The sequence below is a fragment of the Anopheles coluzzii genome, chromosome 3, assembly GCF_943734685.1.
Source record: "Anopheles coluzzii chromosome 3, AcolN3, whole genome shotgun sequence".
Classification (NCBI taxonomy): domain Eukaryota; kingdom Metazoa; phylum Arthropoda; class Insecta; order Diptera; family Culicidae; genus Anopheles; species Anopheles coluzzii.
The window spans coordinates 1,495,409-1,517,455 of record NC_064671.1 but is presented as its reverse complement, the minus strand read 5'-3'; the positions used below and the strand labels follow the sequence as shown (position 1 = coordinate 1,517,455).

At 47.4% G+C, this 22,047-nt stretch overlaps 2 protein-coding genes across 3 annotated transcripts; both read right to left on the bottom strand.

Moving 5' to 3' along the window:
* Window positions 1–56: 56 nt before the first annotated feature.
* Window positions 57–18,526, bottom strand: LOC120956969 (uncharacterized). Of its 2 annotated transcripts, none has more exons than XM_040378828.2 (6): window positions 17,875–18,526; window positions 5,435–5,850; window positions 2,544–2,687; window positions 2,253–2,348; window positions 2,033–2,133; window positions 57–1,562 (listed from the first exon to the last, which is right to left on the bottom strand). In XM_040378828.2, exons 2-6 carry the CDS (start codon window positions 5,495–5,497, stop codon window positions 428–430), a joined length of 1,539 nt encoding a protein of 512 aa, XP_040234762.2. In that variant the 5' UTR covers window positions 5,498–5,850; window positions 17,875–18,526; the 3' UTR covers window positions 57–427. The 2 variants fall into 2 exon arrangements, with proteins under 2 accessions (XP_040234762.2, XP_040234763.2); XM_040378829.2 differs by having other exon boundaries at window positions 17,887–18,526.
* Window positions 18,527–18,911: 385 nt separating this feature from the next.
* On the bottom strand, window positions 18,912–19,662 carry LOC120959488 (uncharacterized). Its single transcript, XM_040382924.2, has 2 exons — window positions 19,535–19,662; window positions 18,912–19,461 (listed from the first exon to the last, which is right to left on the bottom strand). The coding sequence occupies exons 1-2, from the start codon at window positions 19,580–19,582 to the stop codon at window positions 18,997–18,999; spliced, it is 513 nt and encodes a 170-aa protein (XP_040238858.2). The 5' UTR covers window positions 19,583–19,662; the 3' UTR covers window positions 18,912–18,996.
* Window positions 19,663–22,047: the final 2,385 nt, after the last annotated feature.

The following is a 22,047-nucleotide window of genomic DNA, read 5'->3' as shown; positions in this document are numbered from 1 at the left end:
GCCCCCATTTCCGGTCAGAATCATTTTAATAAAACAGTATAAATTAAACACACATCTTTAGATCGTTATTTTCGGGACTTTAAGTTTACTTACACTATCGTACAATAAATAACATTCTTTAAACAACAGGACTTAAGTACAGCCTGTACAACCACCAGTTCAGCCTGCAGCAAGTGTACCGATCACCTTACAGAACCGCGCTCTGGTTCGATTTCACTATTTGTTTTTATACTTGAGGTAACTCAGTCGAAGTGTTGTTCGTGCTTTCGTGTCGTTTGCTTTACTCAACGCCCTACGCCCTATCCTATCTACCTACTACTTCTGAGTATTTGCATTACATCTATCGGCTTGCTACTACTATTGCTTGATCCCTCTATCTCTCTGGTTAACTGCTACCCGTTTTGGATCGAATGCTCCCTTCGCCCTGCTATAGGGCCACATCACGATACTTGCGAAAGTCGTCCGACTCATTACCGAGCGACTGCCGACTGTCAGTGGCACCGTTCAGATAGACATTGTTCCCATACCCGTAGCTGGTCAGTTGCGAATGGCTCTTGCCATAGCTGGCGGGCCCACCGTGAAGCGCCCCATGTCCCGGAGGTCCTGCAAAGTAGCCTCCCCCGGGCGGTATTGGACTTCCGGCGCCACCATAGTTTGCGTGGTGCTGCAGCTGATACAGATGGTACGGGTTCATCAGATGGTAGTGGTAGTAGGCCGGCGGGTACGCACTGTACGCTGGATTGTACGCGAGCACATTCCACGGGTTCATGGCGTAGTTTTTGAGCAGATTGTGCCCGTACCGGTAGTAGGGCAGGTCATGCTTCTTCACCGGCAGCGGTGACTCCGAGAACGTAATGTTGCCCAGATTCTCGAGCGATACACAGTTCCGGCCGAGGATCTTGTTGTTCTTGGTCGACTCGATCGTGTAGTAGATCGGATCGTTCACGCAAGACGCCGATCCGTCCCCGCCCATCGTTGCCACCGTACCCGTGTGGTCGATCGAGGCATTCGTGTCCTTTTCGCGCGACTGTCGCAGTGTCCCATTTTCCGGCACATCGTGCAGCTTGTTGTGGATCTGGTTCTTCAGGTTGTTCTGCAGCACGCTGTCCGGCTCGTCGGCGGAGTCTTTGGCTTTCTTTTCATTGATCGTGCCGTGCGAGGACAGGAACTTTGGCGGGAAGATGAAGCGTAAATCGAGCAGCGACTGAGTCTTTTTGCACTCGTTCACGAGCGGCGGTGGCCCGGTCGGCATGGCCGGCGGTAGCCCAAAGATGCTGGCGTTAAACTCGCTCTGCGAACCGTACAGATTGTTGTACGCCGTGTACTGCTGCACGATGTCGAGCGAGTTGTTTTCGTGCGGCACGTAGCCGGGATTGTCGAACCCGGTCGAGGGCCGTCGGCTGGAACCGTTCGGGGCGCCCTGAGTGCTGCGTTTGCTCGCTCGCAGCGAGTTCATGCCGGTGGTGGCAGCGTTGAAAGGAGTGGTCGGCGTTGGAGTGGTCAGCTGTAGTCGTGAGGCAAGCGATTCGAGCTGGGATAGCACTTTCTTCTCCTGTCGCCATCTGCAAGGGGGAGGAAAGAGAAGGATAAATGATTAGCTTCCTTGTAACTGTAGCTGACAAAGAGCTGACTGGCATCTTAATTGATTCATGAAATGATCAAGATCGCAGATAGCCAATAGAGGTTAAAAGGTATGAATTAGTCCACAAAACAACACAGCTTAACTACTCAACCAACCAGTAAATCGACGAAACATGTAATATTTAAACAGTTTTTACAGTTTTGAGGCGCCTCTTTCACAAAATAATCAAGTCACTTTAAAGCCTTTTCTTGGAGTGAAAGTAGGGAAGGCTCCATATATTATGCGCATTGATAGCACCAGATTTATATATCCTTTTCTCACGTAAGCAATGGAAACAGACACCTCTTATCGAGTGTCTAATGGTGGCTCTGCTTCATGCATGCCGCTGCTCTGCTTAAGCGATCTCTCGAACGTTAACAAATCCACCGCCATCAAATCAAAAACGCTTACCTCAGTGCTGTCGGAATAACGCACAACAGTGCTAAGCAGTTGACTATTAAACGTATTAAATATCCAATTAATTCCGTTAGCCCGTGCGCCGATTGTAGACCCTGCAATGGGAGAAGAAAGTAGGGGCGTGGGTTTAGAAGAAGGCAATGCAACGCGAAAACAATCGGCACCCCTTAGTGACCGGAAGCTCCCTTCCCTCTCCCCTCCCTCGAACACTTACCCAATATTGTATGGTCATGTACATGACTAGTGCCAGTTCCGGTACCGACAGCACACCGATAATAATCGACCAGCTGAGCAGACCCCACGATATGCCCTGGAGGCGCGAGAGAGAGATTGGTTGGGAAGAAAGTGGAGAAGCAAAAATGTAAATAAAATGGCAACATCGTTCCAGTGCTGAATCGATTCTGACACCGTGAATTGGTGCTGAATGGCTGAATTTTCACCATATTTGTCCATACAGTCCGTTCGATCGCTCGATCCCTTTCTTGCGCCCCGCGCAGATACTTACCGTCGACAGGCCATGTATCAAGATCGCGGACGAGATGAAGAGAATGAAAAACTGGGCGCACAGCAGATAGGCCGGTATGGGCAGGTCACCGCGGGCCTCCAATATCCAGGAGATTTCGCAAGAGAACGCCACGAGATAGGTGAGCTGTTGGGAAAAGGGGAGACAGTTAACAAAAGTCAGTCTAATAAACCATGTCACAAGCGGTGGCTTACTTGCGAGCATAACGCAAGTGTGGAAGGAAATGACCATTTCCGATCGATGGAAAAATACGATTGTACAGCAAAGTTTACACACAAATAGCTAAAACAACCCCCTGTAGAGGGGAACTGGACTAGCACAGACCGGAAAGCGAAAGGAACGCGCCACATCCAGTTGCTGTTCTGCAGGCGGTAAGGTAAAGTTGTTTCTTGCCGGATCGTGTGGCACGGCCATTAGAGGTCGCTTGGCAGTCATGGGTATCGGTTTGTTATTAAATACCCGCCGAACGCGTGTTGGCGTAGCATAAGGTTGTTTTGGTTTCGACCCGGCCAGGCCCAGCGCTGCTTTGCAGCTGGAATATTCGATCCCCCAGCCCTACACGCGGCTAGGCCGGGGTGTGGTGTGAAGCACATGTGCGTAATGTGCGCACAAATGTTGCAACGCGTACCGTTCGATTTTACTTTCGGCCCGCGGCGCGCCGATCGCCGCTGACCTCAACACTGCCGGTGCGAACTTGTGTGGCGGCCGTTCGCTAAATTACTGCCAGCGAATGAGTTTGAACTTGAGGGAGCGTGCTAATGTGCCAGTGGTGTGTTGCTGCACGCGTTTTCCCCTGAAAAACGGACGCCCAACGCGCGGTGTAATGTCGATGTACACGGCCGGGGGTGCTGCAGTACATCGAAAAAGGAAAACTTATTGGCGATGGAAATGGGGTGAAGGTAGTTTTCCTTTAATTCGTTGTCTGTGTTAAAGGGTGTGTTTTGCTCGCTGCCGTTTGTCTGTATCGCAAAATATTTTCGTTCAAAAGGCAACAAGCAAGAATCAAGCAAGAAGATTTTGTACAATATTTTAGAGAAATTTGACTTTCCTAGTTAAAGAAAAACAAGCATTAAAGGGTTCGGAGATTGTAATTAAATTAAAATTTAAGCTCTTTTGCACCGGTTGCGTTTCTCTCCGGTGCAAATCATCACTGATTAGGGAAATCGTACGCAATTGCGGTCCCTGTAATTTAACCTGCCTCTAATAATGATGGTCGTTTCCCAAACGATCGCACCGCTTCAGTAAGCAGTGGGATAATTTACACATTAAAAAGATCTTCCATCCGACGTTCCGTGTACATCGGTTTGGGTACTATGGACAGTTTTCCATAGTAACGATAGCTTCGCGGGGGAAAATGCATGCAAAAAACGCGGGCCTTGCTAATTACTACACTGACCTTGGGGGTAAGGAAAACAACCGTAATAAAATAAATACAAAACAGAGACCACAGAGACCTCAACAATTACCCCCCCTGTGCCTGCCGCCAGCGGGAGCTCGATTGATTGACCCGCGGTCCAGGCAAAAGTGCCACCCATCGATCCGGCCCGTCGGAACCGGTGACCGGAATAGCAGCCAGCTGGAACGATCCAAGCCGACCGAGATGCCGTCCACCAGTGCCACCCAATTTGTCCCGCTTATCTGCTCGCCAGCAACGGGAAGGAAGAAAAGCTCATTTTTTGGAGCCACCGCGTAGGGGATGATGATACCCGCACCCGTGCCAGTACGCACACCGAAAACCTTGTGGTCCGTGTCTATTAAGGTCACACCACGGAGTGATCCAACGTTTGGCCGAACAACAACTAAGCGGAACTTCTCGGGGAAGGCACGCCGTCGTAAAGGTGGGACGATCATGTTGCGTATATTTACGCTGCACGAAAAAGGGGGCCACATTCGCACACACCGATTGCCGAGGTACTGGCCGCGAGACGCGAGAGGGTACGTCATCATGCCGGCAAGGGTTTTGCCGACAGAGCTGCTGCGGGGGTTGCGAGCGTGGAGGCGAGCATTTCGGTCAGAAGTGAAACTTTGGACGGCTGCACACGCGCCGGTTCAGTGAATCATCCTTTTCCGGGGTTTTGTTGGAAATGGTGGGGATGTGTTTTGTTTGGGGTATTTTTTTTAATTTAAATTAAGCATAACTAGGGAGGAGAGAGTGAAACTATATCCAGCATGAATTATTTTAAATAAAGCTCATTAGAAAACATAAAGCGACTGAAGTACGATCTCGTTGCGATTTGTGCGCTGAAGAAACCTGTTTAATGCAAATCGAAGCCGTGGGAAACGATCACCTTGTCTGCTGGCCCCAAAACAATCAAGCGGTTAACGAACATTCCAGTGTCTAAGAACGAAGCATAGAATAAACCTTGCGCCCGAGGAAACAATTTCTTTTGCTTTCCTCTTTCACTGCGATCACGCAAAACTCCCGCACCGTAAAGGGTAGAAGCTTGGACCGAGTGGGTGGACATGCTTTGCCGTGGCGGTCAGTGAACCGCTCGTGACCGATGGCCGGACCGCGGAGTTGAGGGACGATGACGACTTAATTGGGCGTACGACTGGAGAGGAGGGTGTGCGACTCGTAAAATAAAGCATCACTCATGAGCAGCGCGCCGTCATGCGCTTCGTTCACTCCATTAACTCACAATGATTTAGCGGCCAAGACGGGGACGATAAAGAGTAAGCTTTATTGGTAGTCAAGATACGATTGAGGGGTAGGGAGGGTGGGTACGGAAGGTTCGATAAATACTAAATGAGTTGATAAGATAAATCTAAATTAACCTTTTAGCTATCGCGTGTAGGGAGCGTTTAAAGTTGAATTGATTTTGGACATCGAATATCTAACAGTTCACTCATCTTATTCAATTTCAGCTACTTACCAATGATAAACATGCCGATATGCAGCAGTAGATGAAGATGTTTCGTTTGGAAAAGTATCCCATGGTTGCAGTCTCCGTTTCGTTTCACGCTTTTTGGGATTCGTTGGCGTAACTAGACCTAGTCGAACGATCGCTTTGACATTTAAATATCACTCCTACTACACTGCTGACCCCGTCAATCACTCGGTCGCAGGTCGGTGGTTTCGGCTTGAGCACGCAATGCAATGCAATTACAGCACAGGTTGGAGGTGGCCGTTTACAGCCGCTTCAACGCGATCACCAACCGATCGATCGGTGCCTGTCGACGGCGATCCATTTTGACGTAAGAATTGCAGTCCCCCGGAACGAAAAAACAATCGGCTCCAATGAAATGAAGCTCTGTCCGGCCGTCGGTCCGGTGCGTCCCAATTTACGACCTGCGAAATACAAACCGGGTGGATGGAATAGACAGAAATTAAAGAAAACGTGCTAAATGGTAGAATCAATGCAAAAAACAAAAAAAAAAAACCAAAGTCGATTGTGCTTGATGCGTAGAATAACAGGAAATCCCAAATTAATAAAAAAGCACACACACAATAAAAAGAACGGAGAAAATAAATTAAGGATTACGAAAAGACGCGCACGATCAACACACATCGCACATGGCTATTGGAGGTGGAACGGTTTTATAGTCGCTTGTATTTGTTTTCATTTCATCCTTTCCGCGCCGCGTTGATCGTGAGAAGGTGTCTAACGAGAAGTTTGGTGGCGAGACCGCTGTGGCCACACACACACACACAAAAAAACCAACCGGGAAAACTCGTTTGTCCAAGTCATCCAGCCCGGACCAAAGCTTGCGTATACGCTGTTGCGTACGGGCAGATCTCTCTGCGAACAGTCTGCGGGCGTTGATAACACATGGCCAATATCCGGTTTCTGTTTTGGGCCAGCACCAGCACGCAGATTCAGCTTGCGAAATCGAAAGTCTCCCCGAGCTCCGTTGTATAATCGTTCCAATCTATTATGTGGCTCCCTCTGCATTCGCCCTCTGGTTTGCGCTATTGTCAGACGACTGTTTTGGAGCATCTTTACGCGGAAGATGAATGGATTTATCTTTTTATTGCTCTCCCCCCATAAACCTTGCCTGGGGAAGCATCGCCCTCGCATAGCGAAACCTGTTTAATCGCTTTACAATACAATGCAAACTTGTGCTTATGCAAATTTACAAATCATTTACCAGTTAATAATCTTCCCTGCCCCTGGTTTCCTGCGAAGGGGACCCGAACTTACTTAACGCTTCGCACCGCGATTGCTAGACAAGCGAAAGTCAACACTTGGCTCCGATTTTCCTTTTTAATGAGCATTATTCTATTGGCCATCCCGAGCATTGTTATGCAAACTGCCATCACGACGATTGAAGGCATGCGGCAGAAAGAGGAAGACGCACCCAATCAGCCCAAAACAAAACAAAAAACCAGAAAAACGAAAGTGAACGTTTGCATTCAATTTTAATCAAACCGGAGCACTTTCATTCCAACAATCATTTTTTCCCGATTTTTGATCTCCACAACATATAATGGCATAAATTGTGTCCCATTCCTCGACGGCAAAGCGCAAGGAGAGGGAGGTTCAACGCACTTTCCCAGCATCCGATGACTTAATTTCTTAACCATAACTCTAGCGCCTTTTTACTGCTTTTGATTTTGCGCGTCATCGTCACTTTCTTCTTATCAATCGTTGGCGATCCATCTTTTCACACTAATGGCTTTTCACGCCGGGGTTTCGGAAAACAAAGCGACTAATTCCCGCACGCGCATTGCCACTTTGCCATCATAATTCCTGTGCTTGCTGGCCTGCAGGAACAAACAAAATAACATATCGAGGGTGGGTTGCGTAAAATAAAACCCTCCACAGACACTGGCACATTTTTTTTTCTTCTTTGGCGATCGACGAACAAACCACGCCCGGTGTGAAACAATTAAGTTGTTATTCTTTGGCACGATGATCGTATGCCCCTGGTGGCGACGCTGCGAAATCACTTTCCACGAAGAAACACCGTGCTATCGATGCGAAACTCTCTGTCCTCACCCAGCGAGAAGAAACCGTTGACCGAACGGGGGCGTGACGTAGGGCGAGTAGCAAAGTTATCAACAGCAATAATATTATTTATTGCTGGGAACGAACCACCGTGTCTGTGTGTGTGTGTGTGTGTGACCCGGCGAAAGTCTCTGCATTGCATCAACCGTTTGAACCCAACCAAACTAAAGCAAAACATTACATCTTTCCCACCGTCAGTTGCAACATACGTTCGTCGCTTGTTGCCATTTTTCTTGCAAATGATTAGTTTTGCACAATACGCATGTTAGCGCCACACCCTACCAATACATCTAATCGTTCTTAGGCACAGAAACCCTGTCCCTGGTGCAACCTTAACGATCACGGGAACACTGACGTACTTTGCTATGGAAAAAGGGGTGCAACACACGGTTCAACGGACCGTTTTGTTTGGGAAAATCAGCCCAAAGCACGTTGGCGAATGCGAAATTGTGCGTTTCATTGGCGTTGCAAAACAATGGAGCTTGCCAAGGGAAGATGCAACCCCTCAAACGATCTTCACTTTCCAACGCATCTTTTCAAAGCCAAAGGGGGGAGGGTAGCATGCATCACATTCTGCACGAAGCATGCGTGCTTTTCTGGTATGTGTGCATTGTTTTTAGCTTGCTGTGTGTGCGTGTTATTGATGTGTATGATCGGTTGCATTTCTCATGGTCGCTGTGGTGGTTGATGCAATCGAACGGTTTCCAGCAGATCTTACACTACTTGTGCTATTAGTAACCGTGTTGGCCAATATTATAACTCATTTACTTACGATTTATGCTACAAGTTCATCTAGTTTGTTTTCGATTTGATCTACATTTGAATCAATATCCTGGTCACGGCACCAGACTCTGCTACAGCTCTCGCTCTCTCTCCACTACCAGTGGATTGATTTGTTTCTTTTTCAATTGCGAAAAAAAACATGTGTTCTTTAGTGAAACCATGTACCATGCACACCTTAAAACGGCGTACATAGCATATGAGTGAGCGTTTCGCGCTTATTAAAAGCGAACGACAAAAACCTTCAAATGCTTTTTCAGCACAGTGCATTAGTCATATGATCGGTTCAACCCCACCACCTGCCAGCCCCTGTGCTTTAATTTAAGATTCTATTTCCTTTCCACCACACACTCAGACACAAGGGGCTTTGTTTTCCAGCTTGATGTACGTTAATTGTATACTCTAATTAAATATGAATCAACCTCGGCACCACAGGTCGAACAGATTCTCATGGGCTGCAAATAACCTTTCATCGCAACAGTACGGATCGCCTGAAGCTTAGCCATTCCCTTGCGCGGGTTTTGCTGCACTACTTCTGCTCTATCCAATCGATCGCTCTCGGAATCTACGATCGCAAAGCCAATGCGACATCTAGACACAACACCATTTCATTTTCCAGCCAATTGCACCCGGCTCTCGTCTGTCTTTATTTAATTTAGCTCGTGGGGTGAAAACTTTACATTACAGCGCCAAGTAATGGGCTTTTCCATGGGCACAGCCACACTGTCACCGTTCATTAAGATACGGTTTGAAACACAAATAAAAACCAACAAAATGTAGCGATCATTTTCCCAACCTACCAAGTGCTCAGTTGTGTGGCTTGTTTTGTGCAGCCTGTGCTTTAACTGTGCTTTGAGAGCAAACAAACAAACGACGAGAGCAAACAACATACATGCTGCAAAAACACGTATTATTTGAAAACAAAACGACACATCATCGCAGCTACTAAAACAACGGTTTCGACACACATGCAACCCGCTTGCGAACCTCTGCTTCCCCGAAATGAATGAATTTCGAAAATTATCACAAGAAAAAAGGGCCAAAAAACAAACACGCATTGCCACGCGAGGTCAATCGCAATTAAGCATCGTGTGCGACACTCGTTACCGTTTGTGTGTTGCTTGCAGCGTCACAATAACGCAAGCCTTCAGTGCAAAAATAAAGTACAGTATGCGAAGGAAAAATCCCCCGATCCCTCCCCAGCTTGATTGTCGCCTTCGAGTTTTCGGCGGCAGGGTTTTCACACTGGGTTTGAGATGCATTTGGTTCAATTTCACACACTGTGGGAAACAATTGTCCAGCCAGGCGGAGGCTTGCCTCATCGTGATACGTTTGCGTTGCGGTGTCCGATTACCTTCAGCGGTCGATTTTGGTCGACGCAGAGCTCTGCGCTAGAACTGAAACCTTTGCGCCCAGTTTCGCACCAAGAAAGAGGCAGGGATGAGTCAGCGATGGGTGGATCTGCCTGCACAAAGGCAGCCGACCAGCCGACCGGGTAAGAATGGCACAGCAGAAATGAACACCCCGATGGCACAAGCATAAGAAGGAATGACACACCGCCGCGATGTGAAGGTTAGGCGTGGGTAAGCGATGCTGCAATGGTGCACCTCCGCAGCGGAGGCATTTGTTTCATTGCGCATCTTCGCCGCTCTCGCGGTTTGCAACAGCAGCGTGCATGTTGAATGAGAGGGTGCTGCGGGCCGAATCCGGTGGGTTTAAACGGTCAGTTAGTAGACAATGTGGCCCTACTGCTGAATAAATATGAGCTCTTTTATGTTACTCGAGAATGGGCGGCGAAGAATGAGGCAATGAAGCTCTTCAAATGACAAATGAAGGTGAAGCAGCTACGCCCAAGAACCATTCTGTGTGACGAAAAATTGAATCATTTGTAGGCTTCGGCAAGAGTGGCGTTTAATGTCAATTGAATTGTAACCTTCTGCTTGATGTTTGAGTTACATCAAACCCATCGCAACCCAATCCGAACACCATCTTTCCGGTACGAGTTTTGGCCACACTTTCCCTTCGCTCGTGAATTCGTGCGATCCTATGATTAGCACGATATGCATGACAAAAGCATATTGCATGCCCTGAACTTCCTAATGAGCCGCAGCCGTAGCCGTCAAAATAAAAAAAAACTCTGCCTCATACTCGCTCAATCTGCATCGGCAAAAGAAATCAACCTACGAGGCGAGTGTTGAATGCAGTACGAGTGGTGTCGAAACAACAAAAACTACCACACCGAATACTTCCGAATGAAATGCGTGAAAACAACAAACACACAACAAACAAACGTGTGTGTGTGTCTAATGATACCGCCCCATGCGTACTAATGATATGCCGGCTTAATTATGATCAACTATGAGCGCGCCGCTACTAAGCATGCGCCTGCCGTTGTGTTTCACCGCAAGATCGACCGATTTCTTCGTGTTGCTCCGTGCGCGTGTGTGTGTGTCGCTCAAAACTGTTTCACTTCGCCTACAAGATGCATGCTATTTTTTGTGTTGTTTTATGAGCAGCATGCGCTCTGTTGTTTTTGTCACCTTACCCATATTTCAGCCTATCGCCGATCGCACGTCGAGGAAATTATCTAAGCCGCATGAAAACATGTGGCTTTTAAAGGGGAAATTTTCCTCCCCCCTCCCATCCCCATACGTAAGCGCCTTATTCGAAGGGAAGGAAAGTTCAAGAAACTTTCGATCGTGCCCCCCATACCCAGTGCGCAGTACGAGAAGATGCGTACTAATGGCGCGAACGGGGCAAGGGAGCAAGGGAGAAAAACCATAGCATAATGGGACATTGACTGAGCGCGCGCTGTGTGCAGAGAAACCGAGCATAATAGTGCCGAAAATCGTAGGAAACAAAAGCGAAATCGCTAAGCGCGCACACTAGGAGCTAATCAGATTTCCCGTAAAATGCGTGAAATCATAATTAACGTTCCATTCCCGGTTCTAGATCGAGGGGAGACGGCGAAATGCGCGGAAGAGGAAAATAGCCAAACACACACACACGCACCAAACAAAAGGGAAAATCACGTACACACAGTTAATCATACGCTTTGGGGCGCAATCGGAAATCGGACAGACGATGCGGCACACCGGAAATGGCGCATCAATGCAACGCGATGGCACAATAAATTGCTTTTCGCCTCGGCTGACGGTAAGAAGAGGAAGGAGGCACGCAGCAGGGCTTAGAACTCACGCGGTGTCGTACACATTAATCAGCAATCGAAAACTAGCACGCTCTCTCCCTCTAAAGGCAAGGAGAATCAAAATTGGAAATAAAAAAACTCACCCGAAAGGAAGATGGGATTGGTATTAAAGGTAATTTTCGATCTTGTTTCCCAATCATTCGATAATGGGTCAGTGGAACGAACCCTGCTCCTGCGTTGGTCGATATAAAACAGGGGAAGAAAACCAGCCTGCTGTGTGATTTGGTATTCATTTGATCGTTTTCCTTCTGCCGTAGCAGCTTCGATGCAACGGTTCGTCGCTTAGAGTCTTTTGTTCTTTAATCGTATGACGCAACCAAATGAAGGGATTTCTTTAATTTTTTCTGTTTAAAATGACGTATTCGCAATGCTGAATGATGTCAGACGTCGATCATCAATTGCTATTGCAGTTGCCTTTTAATGGCACATTTAATTAAACAACAAATTCAATCAATTAAAACCAGTCATTACATTTCACTAGCCCAAAGTGATCGTGTTGGGCGAGCCAAAGCAAACATTCCTCCACAATCTCAACCACTCAACGTCTTCCATGTAACTGTTGTTTGGCACCCTAAAAACAATGCTCAGCGGGCCATCTCCATAGCGCGTTGCTCCGCGTCAATTAGCATTCAACACTTGTAAACGCGCCAACGAAACGGAAGCACACGACAACACAGAAACACACAATCAGTGGGATGTCCGTTGCGAACGGCACAGTCCCGGTACCGAAAGCCCTCCAAACCCCTCTTCGTAACGATTGGAGGTGATTGCATATTGACGGTGGGGCTAACAAATTGATATCCCAAACTACTCCACACAACTCCACAAACCCCATTACCGCTCAAAGGCAAGGCACACACACACACAAAAAGCGCTCACTCATGGGGTGTCGTACCAACCCAAAAAAGGCCCACCATCTCGGGCCAGTCTCGTGCCATTTCCTTCGATTTCAACAGCGTACGTGCGCGTACGGCTTCCCGGGCGGTGTGCGTGAAGTAACTGTAACCGACGATCAACCGCGATCGAATGATTATGCTGCTTGACACCGAAATTTCGCACACTATCAGCTGACCGACCGTACACGTGCGAGTGTGTCGTGGGGTGGGTTAGGAGTCTGTCTAGCCCCGAGTGAATGCTGGTGTGGAGTGGAGGCTGGCTTCAACATTGGGGAATTTTTGGTTGAAAATTATGGGTCATCTTTTCGCGCTTTCGATGCTTGTTTTGGAGGTCTTGGAGCAGGCAACGGTACTGTTGCTGGTTGAAGCTGGCGAAAACAACAACCGAGGCACACAACACACAGCTGGAAGTGCAAGTATTGAGCAAACAAAAACACTCGTACGAGAAAGGAAAATGAGCAACAATCAATTCCAAATTTTTGCTTTTTGGCTAGAGTTAGAGTTAGAGAAGATAACAGAAATGAAGGATTTTGATGACCTTTTGGAGTTTAGTTTCCTTTCTAAGGGGAATTGTCACTTTAATTAACTCCATGTTGGTGTTTAAATAAAAATAAATGCCCTAATGTTTAAATAAAGCATACTTAAGGCTTAAAACATAACGGCAAAATTACACTCCCTTTTTCCAACAATACAACTGAAACACAATCGCCCATTGATTGAGTTGTCCGGCCGGTTACAGCGTAGCCTGCAGATTGAACTGGCCGATAAAACTGTCACATCCGCGCTTTGCCGCGGACACTTTTCAAAGCCCCTCTTTGCACGCCGAATCCGTGCATCCGTTTCAATCCGTTTCTCTAATTTTGGCCGATTATTTTTGGTGCCGTACCGAAATCGTATCGAATTGCATCCAGCCGTGCAAGTTCCGGTATGGATTGGGTCCGTGTGGGTGTGGGTCCGACGACGCATACGTTCCAACGGTAGGCCCCGTTACTTTCCCTTTCTCCCGGGGGGACTGAATCGGTCACACCGGTTGCCGGTTTGACGCTCGGGACACGCTCAGCAATCCGGTTCCGAATGTAATCCACCGCCGAACGGGGTTTCATACGCAGCAGCAGAAAGGTAGAAACAAAAAATGCACACACACACACACACACGTGCCCCCAAAGGTGTGGGCCAGCGTGCCAAACTGCAATTGCTTCACTATTGTGTTACAATAAAAACACCGAAACGAGCACGCGAACGAGCACTGGAGATCACTCGTTTGCATCGAACCGTTGTTGTTGGTGCAGTTCGGATCGGATGGAAAGTGCTGCCGCTTTTCCGTAACGACCAAAACAAGCATTTGCACACACCAAACAACACTCGTGGGCACAAACACACACACACACACACACCGGAATTACCCGATTAATTGTGCTGTTTGGCAAAGGCGCGGCACGATCGATTCAGCTCGATCTGAATATTTTTTGGAAAAATTGGTATTGTAGCAAAGGTTGGTACACAAATGGAGCCGGAAGGCAGCCAACACCGCCACCACGTGAACTCGAATGCGTTGATCTAGTTTTTTTTCTTCTTCTTTTTTGTGTGTGAAACAGTTCCAAACTGACTGGTCTAGTTTTTTCTTGCTTTTCGGGCGTGAAACGAGGCTGTCCACATGGTTGTCCACGCGTTGCGCCTTACAAAAATGTGCCCGATCGGATCCGATCGGGGCGGGTTGCGGAGGGGATGCCTGTAAATGGCAGCCAAGCTGAATGAATTTTAATCGATCGATCGAGCGCCCGATCGATCAGCTGCTATTGCATTCCTTGGCGCGATCGTAATGGTGCGCACGGCTGGAGCGCCTTATATATCATGTAATCATCGTGCGGAAACCGTCTGATTGGGCGTTTGGGAAAAGAAATAAACCAATATACAGGGTTTTCAATGATATTATTGACATGTTCAGCGAGTTGTTGATTCGTTCGGGCATATAATTGACACTTTCAGCGAGATATTGAATTGTTCGTAAGCAGGCGTTGACATGTTCAGCGATTCTGTAGTGCTGTCATTTGTTTTGTTTACACACTGTGCCGCAGGGTTCAATTTTTTATTCTTAGAAGTCCTAAAAGTAGCTAATAATCATTCCCCAAGCTGTTTAATACATGAATTAGTTAAAACAAACATATTTTTACGAAAACCGTTTGTTTACCTTCTGATGAGAATGATCCAAGCTGCAGTCCAAGGGGTACGAAAGTGACAGCTCTATAGTATCGCCGAACTTGTCAACGCCTGCTTCCGAACAATTCAATATCTCGCTGAAAGTGTCAATTATATGCCCGAACGAATCAACAACTCGCTGAACACGTCAATAATATCATTGAAAACCCTGTAAAACTGCCATCAAAACGGTTGCCATCATATGCACACGGATCGTTCACATTCAACGTAATGTTTAATAACATTTCATCACACAAATTCCTATTTAAACTCCTTGTGACAACTTTGATCGGTGGCCACTGTCAGTCTGTAAGTCCTACCCTAAGACAACCCGCCAAAGACACTGCCAAATAAGACAAACAAACACTAAAACAGCGGGTGTTTAATAACCCGCACGAGTTTGCTTCTCACTGCTCACCCACTCTCTCATGCTCGCAACAAGATCGCACAGGATGATAGTTTTCCTCTTCTCAGCCGCGCTTCAAACGCAACGCAATGCGCCGTTCGCCCGCCGCGATGAGTCATGCGCAAATGTTCCGCAAATAAGCTTCACGAGCCTCCTTCAGCGCTCAGTCTGCTGGAGTATGCTATTTGCTCGGCTACCTTTACAGCGGGCTCGAGCGGGTGGAAGCTGTCCGTCTGCTCTTCACAGCGCACGGCCAGGGTGATATCTCGTGGTGCGCGTTCAATGTTCCATTCCACAGCCATCGCCTGGTAAGCGGAGAGGGTGTTTGTTTGCTCAAACAGTAGCCAAGTCGATGTGTGTGAGTAAGTGTAATCTGTTTCGATGCCGTGCGCGCTTCGTGTACACTGTTACCTCATAAAAACGTAGCCCCGGGCAATCGCAAGCCCAATAGACACAAGGCGCTGGGGACGGGCGATTTGTCCCGAAAGACACGTGCGTACTTTTGCTGAACTGATGTGGTGGTGGTGGGTGGTTTGAACGACACCCTTCAAAACAAGCCGAAATCATGTCGACCACCAAACGGCGGGCCCCAAATGCTTTTGGTGGTCACGGTGTGGTCCGCCGTGTGTCGAATGATTCGTTTTACAAACGCCGTTCCACGCCCGAACCGCTTTATGCTAATCTGGCTTGACATTGAACGGCCGAACAACTGAAATACCGACACGGAGTGGTGTTTCAAGTCGCTCGGGTTCTTAGGCACTTGGTTGACATTTTGCGCTCATTGCGTAAGTCGTTTGAACATTCCACAAATTCCACCAGACACGGGGAGAGCCTGGAGCTGCTTTGTTGCTTGTTAGGACACAAACGGTCCCGGTTGATTGGAGAGTGAAGAGTATTGACACTCATAGAGTGAATCGTAAATCTACCCCAGCTCAAGCATTGCCTGTGACTTCCTCCCGAGACCAGTACCAAGAATCTATAAATACGCCAACCATAGTGTGAAAAGCTCAGATTCGATGACATTGAACGCGTGGTCGTCCATCAGCCGTCGCCCGTCAGTGCTTGTACAGAGCTGCACCGGAACCGCAAAACGACAACCGTTGACTATTCCGGCCCATTGCCGCTCACACCATTTTTGCCGTTTCGGTTCATTGTGTTGTGAAGTGTAAATAGCACTCGCGCTGGCCAAATGTCAAGGATGCGGATGGCGCGGAACCGGTAAATGTGATACGTTTCCGCAAGTCGGGGCTACTCGATGAAAGATCGACGTTTTCTGTGGGCGTTCTGGTAGAAATATTTGAATTTTGACCACTTTGGATGACATTCATCAAAACGGTAAGAGCAACAGTTCTAACTCCCCATTACTGTGGCTTGGACTGACTTGTTCAAGGTTCTCCCAAACCAGACTCCTTGAGGTTGTGTATTGTTCTTCTAGTGGTACGGTTTCTACCGTGTGCTTCATTTCGCGAACAATCGTAACAATCGCGTCCAATGACTTCTAATGAGTGTGCACAAACGCGCAAACCGTAGCCATGTGGAGATCAACAACACTCGCGTCTCTCAAGCAGCGGGCAAACGCGATCGCAAGCCATTCCTAGCAGAGTCCCAATTGGCAGAGCTGGCGTTAAGCTGTACGCGGTGCGATCTGTATTCCCTCTTCCTGGTGTGCATTTTTCCTCCCCGGTGGCAACCTTTGTGCGAACTCCCCTAACGGGGCCTCTGCTTGATGTTGAAATGACGCCACGCCACGCCGGAGTACTGTACTGGCGGGCTGGAATTGTGTTCTCATGCAGAACGGACACGATTACACAGTCAACGTTTCGGGGAGGAAGGGACTGTTGTGGCTGTGATTAAAGGTGGTAAACATTCTTCAGCAGCCAGCAGCGAAATTGATCCATGCATGGAAGCACGAAACAGAGCAGCAGCAAAAGAAGAAGAAGATTTGTGCATATACAAGTCTTTGGATCAGGGCCCCCAGGTATGTCTGAACCCGCATGCAGCAATACGGCGGGAAAATGAAAACCGTTTCATATTCGGTAAAAGATGTTTTATCCATCTCCCCGCCGTACACTACACGTCTACATTTCTTAACGGCAAATGCGTGTCTTTAACTGTGTGTGTTGATGAATAATTGATGAGCTTAGTGTAGCTATATCGTTACTAAAATCGCCGCAGAGCCTCATACGCATGCGTTTCATATCGCTAAAGTGACGCGATCGCGAAGACGTTCGACTAGATCGGCTCAAGCATCGGCGCGATTTGATGCTCAGTGATGATGTCATTCGAATTAGCACATCTCACTGAACGCCGTTCCGCACTGACTGACACATCGACCATCGTTCGGTTGGGATTTGGAGTTTGCGTCAAACTACGCCATTTCCCGTTCTGTCTGCCCGCAGGCAAATCGAAAAAAAGAGAGAACGCACAAACACTCTAGAACACTGAACTACCGCTTCCCTACGGCAATCACACACCACACCCAGCACTACAGCACCCGGGATAGAGGATAGAGAGGTGAGAAGGCACAAACCCCCAATGCCACAGCCCTCTGCTGGGTGACGCTGGTGGTAAAGGTGCCCAACTAGTGTGACACCTTTACGCTTCATTTCATATTCATACCGCGTATCGTGAGTTGGTGTTACGGCCAGCCCAATCAAGCGATCGTTGGGACCGGGACGAAATAGACGAAATCCGACTGCAGCAATCCGGATTAGCTCCGGTTGAAAAGGGAGGGGACCTTTCTTTGACGACCTTTTTTTGTGGGGGGATAGATCGCATATTCAGGAGAAGCTGTTAAGCTTCTGGAGCAGCATATAGACGATTGATCACCTCGAGATGGTAACCTTCTGATAAACACCTTCGCCGTAGACTCACTCACCTTCTCACGCACCTTGGGATGGAATTTTTATTTCTTATCACCCGCTCATTCGTAGCCGTTACTCTTTCGGCGGTGAAGATGCTGCTGCTTAAGATGTGGAATAAACACCTACAACCGCACAGTTTGACGCGAAGCTTCCACTTCTGTTGAAATAAAACTGCTTTCGGTGCTCAATCTTAACAACACACCAACACCACCAATGCACAGAGAATGTATTGAACGGCAGTGGAATTTATTGCAACGGCGCTGCATACGATGAATCAGCCTGGAGCCTTGCAGAAAAACAAAACTCCCACCACCCCCAGCCGTTCGCTTACACTGCACTGCACACAAAGACACACACTCGTGAATTGTTGGCACGATCCACACACCAAATGCACCAAAGGGACTTAAAATTCACCCAACATCACGCACCCGGCATAAGCACGTTTAACCGATCGAGCGATCGCTGGTTTGTTTCTTTGCTGAATTCGTATTCGTTTCGTGTACGTTTGTGTATGGTTCGACTGTGAGTGAGTTTCGTTTTGTTTTTTTCTTTCGTTTTCGTCACTTCACACACCTTCACCGTACCCAAGCACACGCGTGATGACGGACGTGCCCCACCGAACAACCGAACGGAACAACGGAAAGACTGCAACTGATGTTGGTGCGCTAGACGACGAACCCCAGACACCCGATCGAGTGGTGAAGCGTGATCGTGTGTCGGAGAGATCGTGCCCGCGAGTTCGTGTTGTGGCACAGCTTTGGTGGATGATCAGTTGAAGCGGCAGTGATCTCATGATCTTTTGGAGATCTGTTAAATTGTAGCACATAAATTATGCTCTTGATAAGTCACATCGTCGCATCCTACTAATCAAACAGCAATTTAGCAATTGATTACATTCCATAGAACAGGCTTTTTTGCTTCCGTATTCTTCAGTAAGTAAAACAACAAAGTCAGAAACGTTTCAGCCCACCCACTGGCATCCCCTCAACACTTTGCGCCTAACAGTAGGCAACCAGTTGCACAGCTCCCCCAAATCAAAAGCAAAACTGCATACATTTGCACATCTTTATTAGGAACTCGGTTCCAGGATCATACACACCTCGCTCATGTAAGCTATAGTAGACAGACACTTACGTTTAGCCCGAAATTTGACCGACGACAGTGCCGAGCGAGTTGGCCAGCTGTGTCACCGCGGTCTGGAGCGTAGACAAACTACCCTGATTGAGGGCAGCCAGATTGTTGGCAAGCGTGAGCAGAACGGTCTGCACACCACCGAGCGCTGGCACCAGAGTGGTAAGAGTCGTGCCGGCATTGGCTACGATGCCTTGGATCTGAGTTAGCGTGCTGTTTAGCAAGGTATTGACCGTTGGCAGCACACTAGTGGGAACGGTGACGAGTGTTAATGCGGTGTTGGCCAAATTGTACACCAGAGTTACAGCGGTTCTAAGCACCGATTGCACGGCGGAGCCTCCCACGAGGAGAACATTGTTGACCAGTGTGGTGATTTGCGCTACCAATCTCCCGATGAGATCTGTCGCCTGTGTCAGCAGCGTGTACAGCGTGGGGAACTGAAGTGAGAGTTGAGGAGCTGCCTGCGTAGCCTAAATGTAGGACCGTTTCGGTAATTAGTTTATTTCGAACCATTTTCCACTGCCATCAATGCCATCCACTTACCACCGCCACAAGACAGACACCGAGGGCAACAACGTACACGGCCTTCATTTTCACCACAAGCTGTAGAGCAACGATCCTCAACGAAGTACTACTCAACGAGTTACAGATGAAGTATGATAAGGCTTGTCAATATCTGCAAGCCTTTTTATACTCCAGAACGAAAAAGGTGTCCAAAAAACGGACCATCCACCATCCACAGGCGTGTTGGAACAATCAACCATATTGATACACTTCTTGTTGCAGAAAATTCGCGATTGCTAAAACTTTTTGTCAATAACAAGCCTTCACTAGACGAAACAAGCTCAGAACAAATATCTTTCTCCTACGGAGAACGTCTGTTTGGGTCGCTCATGACGATTTCGCTTCGTTCTAGAAGCTATTCCTATGTGATGCGTAAGAAAGATTTATTGTTTAGCACTGGTGTTGGTGTGCCTGGTTGTTTGTTCAGCTTTTCCAACTATGTATGCAATTTCTCTATTTCTGGCTACTTAGGAATCTGCTAGAATTTGCAAGACGTTTTGCGTCAGGTTAGGAGGGCGTTGTCACTCGAAGCAGCTAATAAATGGAGCTGATTGTACCTGATGTATCTACGCAATCTAGGTTAGCTGATATCCAAAACACAACTACAGGGAATGGAACAATTTCGGTTGAAACGCATGTGTGAAGCATGTTTCGGGCAAGCTAATTCACATGGTTATTACATCCTGTTAACTGTAATTTAATCATCTATCTATTAAAGTGCGTAAGCGAACAACGTCACGGAAGGCAGCACTGAGCGATGTGTTGTTTTGGTTGCATTGTGCTCCCAAAACCGATCAGTACATCGAATTCCACCGATCTAATCACACCACACAAAAGACCGCTTTCAATGAACGCCACTTTGTTGTACTATCTCAGGTGTTATACAAGCAGGATTCTGTGAAAACTTGAAACGCATTCATTTACTGAATGTCTCTGCCTGTGTGGTTTTCGTTCTAGCTTCGCAACGGCTGCTCCCGTCGTGGCGGCGTTTCAGTTTGTCTGCTCTGGCAGTGCCGCACTTACGTGTAGCTTGACCAATCTGTATCCAGACTACGAGGGAACATTTGTGCTGCAGCATATCCCACCGAGCGCTTACATGCTCGTCTTCTCTCGGCTGAGAGTGTCAACCATTGATCACAAACTCCTGAGTGCGTTACCAACGACCGTTACACATGTGCTGGTGAACGATTCAACCTACGTTATCAACGTTAAGGTGCCAGCGAGCGCTAGCTTCCTGTCGCTGGTTATCCTCCAAACGAAGCTGGGAGCGATCAGTTTCGAGCCAAATTTTAACCTTTCCCAACTGACTATCGAACAAGCTCCCCTACATCACATACCCTCCTCTCTATTGAATCTGAGGAGTTTGGCTTACGTTAAAATTAACTTCACACCGGTGCAGAATATCGATGTGAGCTTATTTTGCAATCTTACTCAACTTCAAACCATTGATCTGAGGTACAACAAGATCTATTCCGTCACGGCATCGCAGTTCAGCGGGTGTACCTCATCGCTGTTGGAGTTACTCCTGGCAAACAATCGACTCAAGCGGATCATCCCCAGCGCATTTGCTCCATTTCGCAGATTGGAAGTCATTGATCTGTCGCATAACATGTTGGAGTCATTTGTGGGACGCTTCCAAAACACGGAAATTAGTCAACTACTAATGAGCAATAATCTACTGCCTCAGATCGACCCGTGCGAGTGGGTCCTGATGCCCAACATGACTAGCCTTTTCATCGAAAAGAACAAACTTATCGGTGTTCCGGACTGCCTGCACACATTTCCCAACCTTTACTCCATCAATCTAGAGAATAATCTTCTGTCCAGCGTGTCCTTGGCAGCATTTGCTCAGCTCAAGGTGTTACAGTACCTTCGGCTCTCTTGGAATCCGATAGTATCGTTCATACTGCGCGAAGATTCGGTTCCACCGAAGCTGTTACAGATAGATATGCGACACAGCCGCGTGAATTATTTGAATGTATCGAAAAAGATGCTACAACAAATTCAAATACAAACTTAAAGCATTAAATAAATTGTACGCTTAACGTTACTTATTTTTCATTTAAGTATTACTTAATCAATGTTCCACTGAACATTTCCGGAAATGTTTAATGTCCTACCGCAATACTCGAGTTAGATTGACTAGGTTCTACTTCCACAGGTGTGTCTGATGTAGTGTACGGCATTGAATATCCCAATCACTATCAAATATATAAACCAAATATATTAGTGCTGCTAATGATCAATTATTCCAATTCAAAGGACAGTTTTTCCCCCTTACTTTCCAACATTCTGACCACGTTTGAAGATCGGCAAATTCGTTTCTAATGGTCTATTATTGTCAGTGGCACGTATACAGCACTAATATACAGTCTGTTCGTTTCAGTCGTTAACAGTACAGTATTATGAAGAGAGACGCATCGATTCACGCTCACCGAAGGTCCGAATGCGAACGACCCTTCTTTTAGCAAACTTAGTATACACAGTGTCTA

What these genes read in the sequence shown, in the direction of transcription:
- LOC120956969 (XM_040378828.2), bottom strand. Translation starts at nt 5,497, where the DNA reads ATGGGATACTTTTCCAAACGAAACATCTTCATCTACTGCTGCATATCG. An exon ending in TGATACATGGCCTGTCGACG is followed by an intron (nt 2,349 to 2,543) that starts GTAAGTATCTGC and finishes TCGCGCCTCCAG; the next exon opens with GGCATATCGTGGGGTCTGCT. An exon ending in GTTATTCCGACAGCACTGAG is followed by an intron (nt 1,563 to 2,032) that starts GTAAGCGTTTTT and finishes TCCCCCTTGCAG; the next exon opens with ATGGCGACAGGAGAAGAAAG.
- LOC120959488 (XM_040382924.2), bottom strand. Translation starts at nt 19,582, where the DNA reads ATGAAGGCCGTGTACGTTGTTGCCCTCGGTGTCTGTCTTGTGGCGGTG. An exon ending in GTGTCTGTCTTGTGGCGGTG is followed by an intron (nt 19,462 to 19,534) that starts GTAAGTGGATGG and finishes TCCTACATTTAG; the next exon opens with GCTACGCAGGCAGCTCCTCA.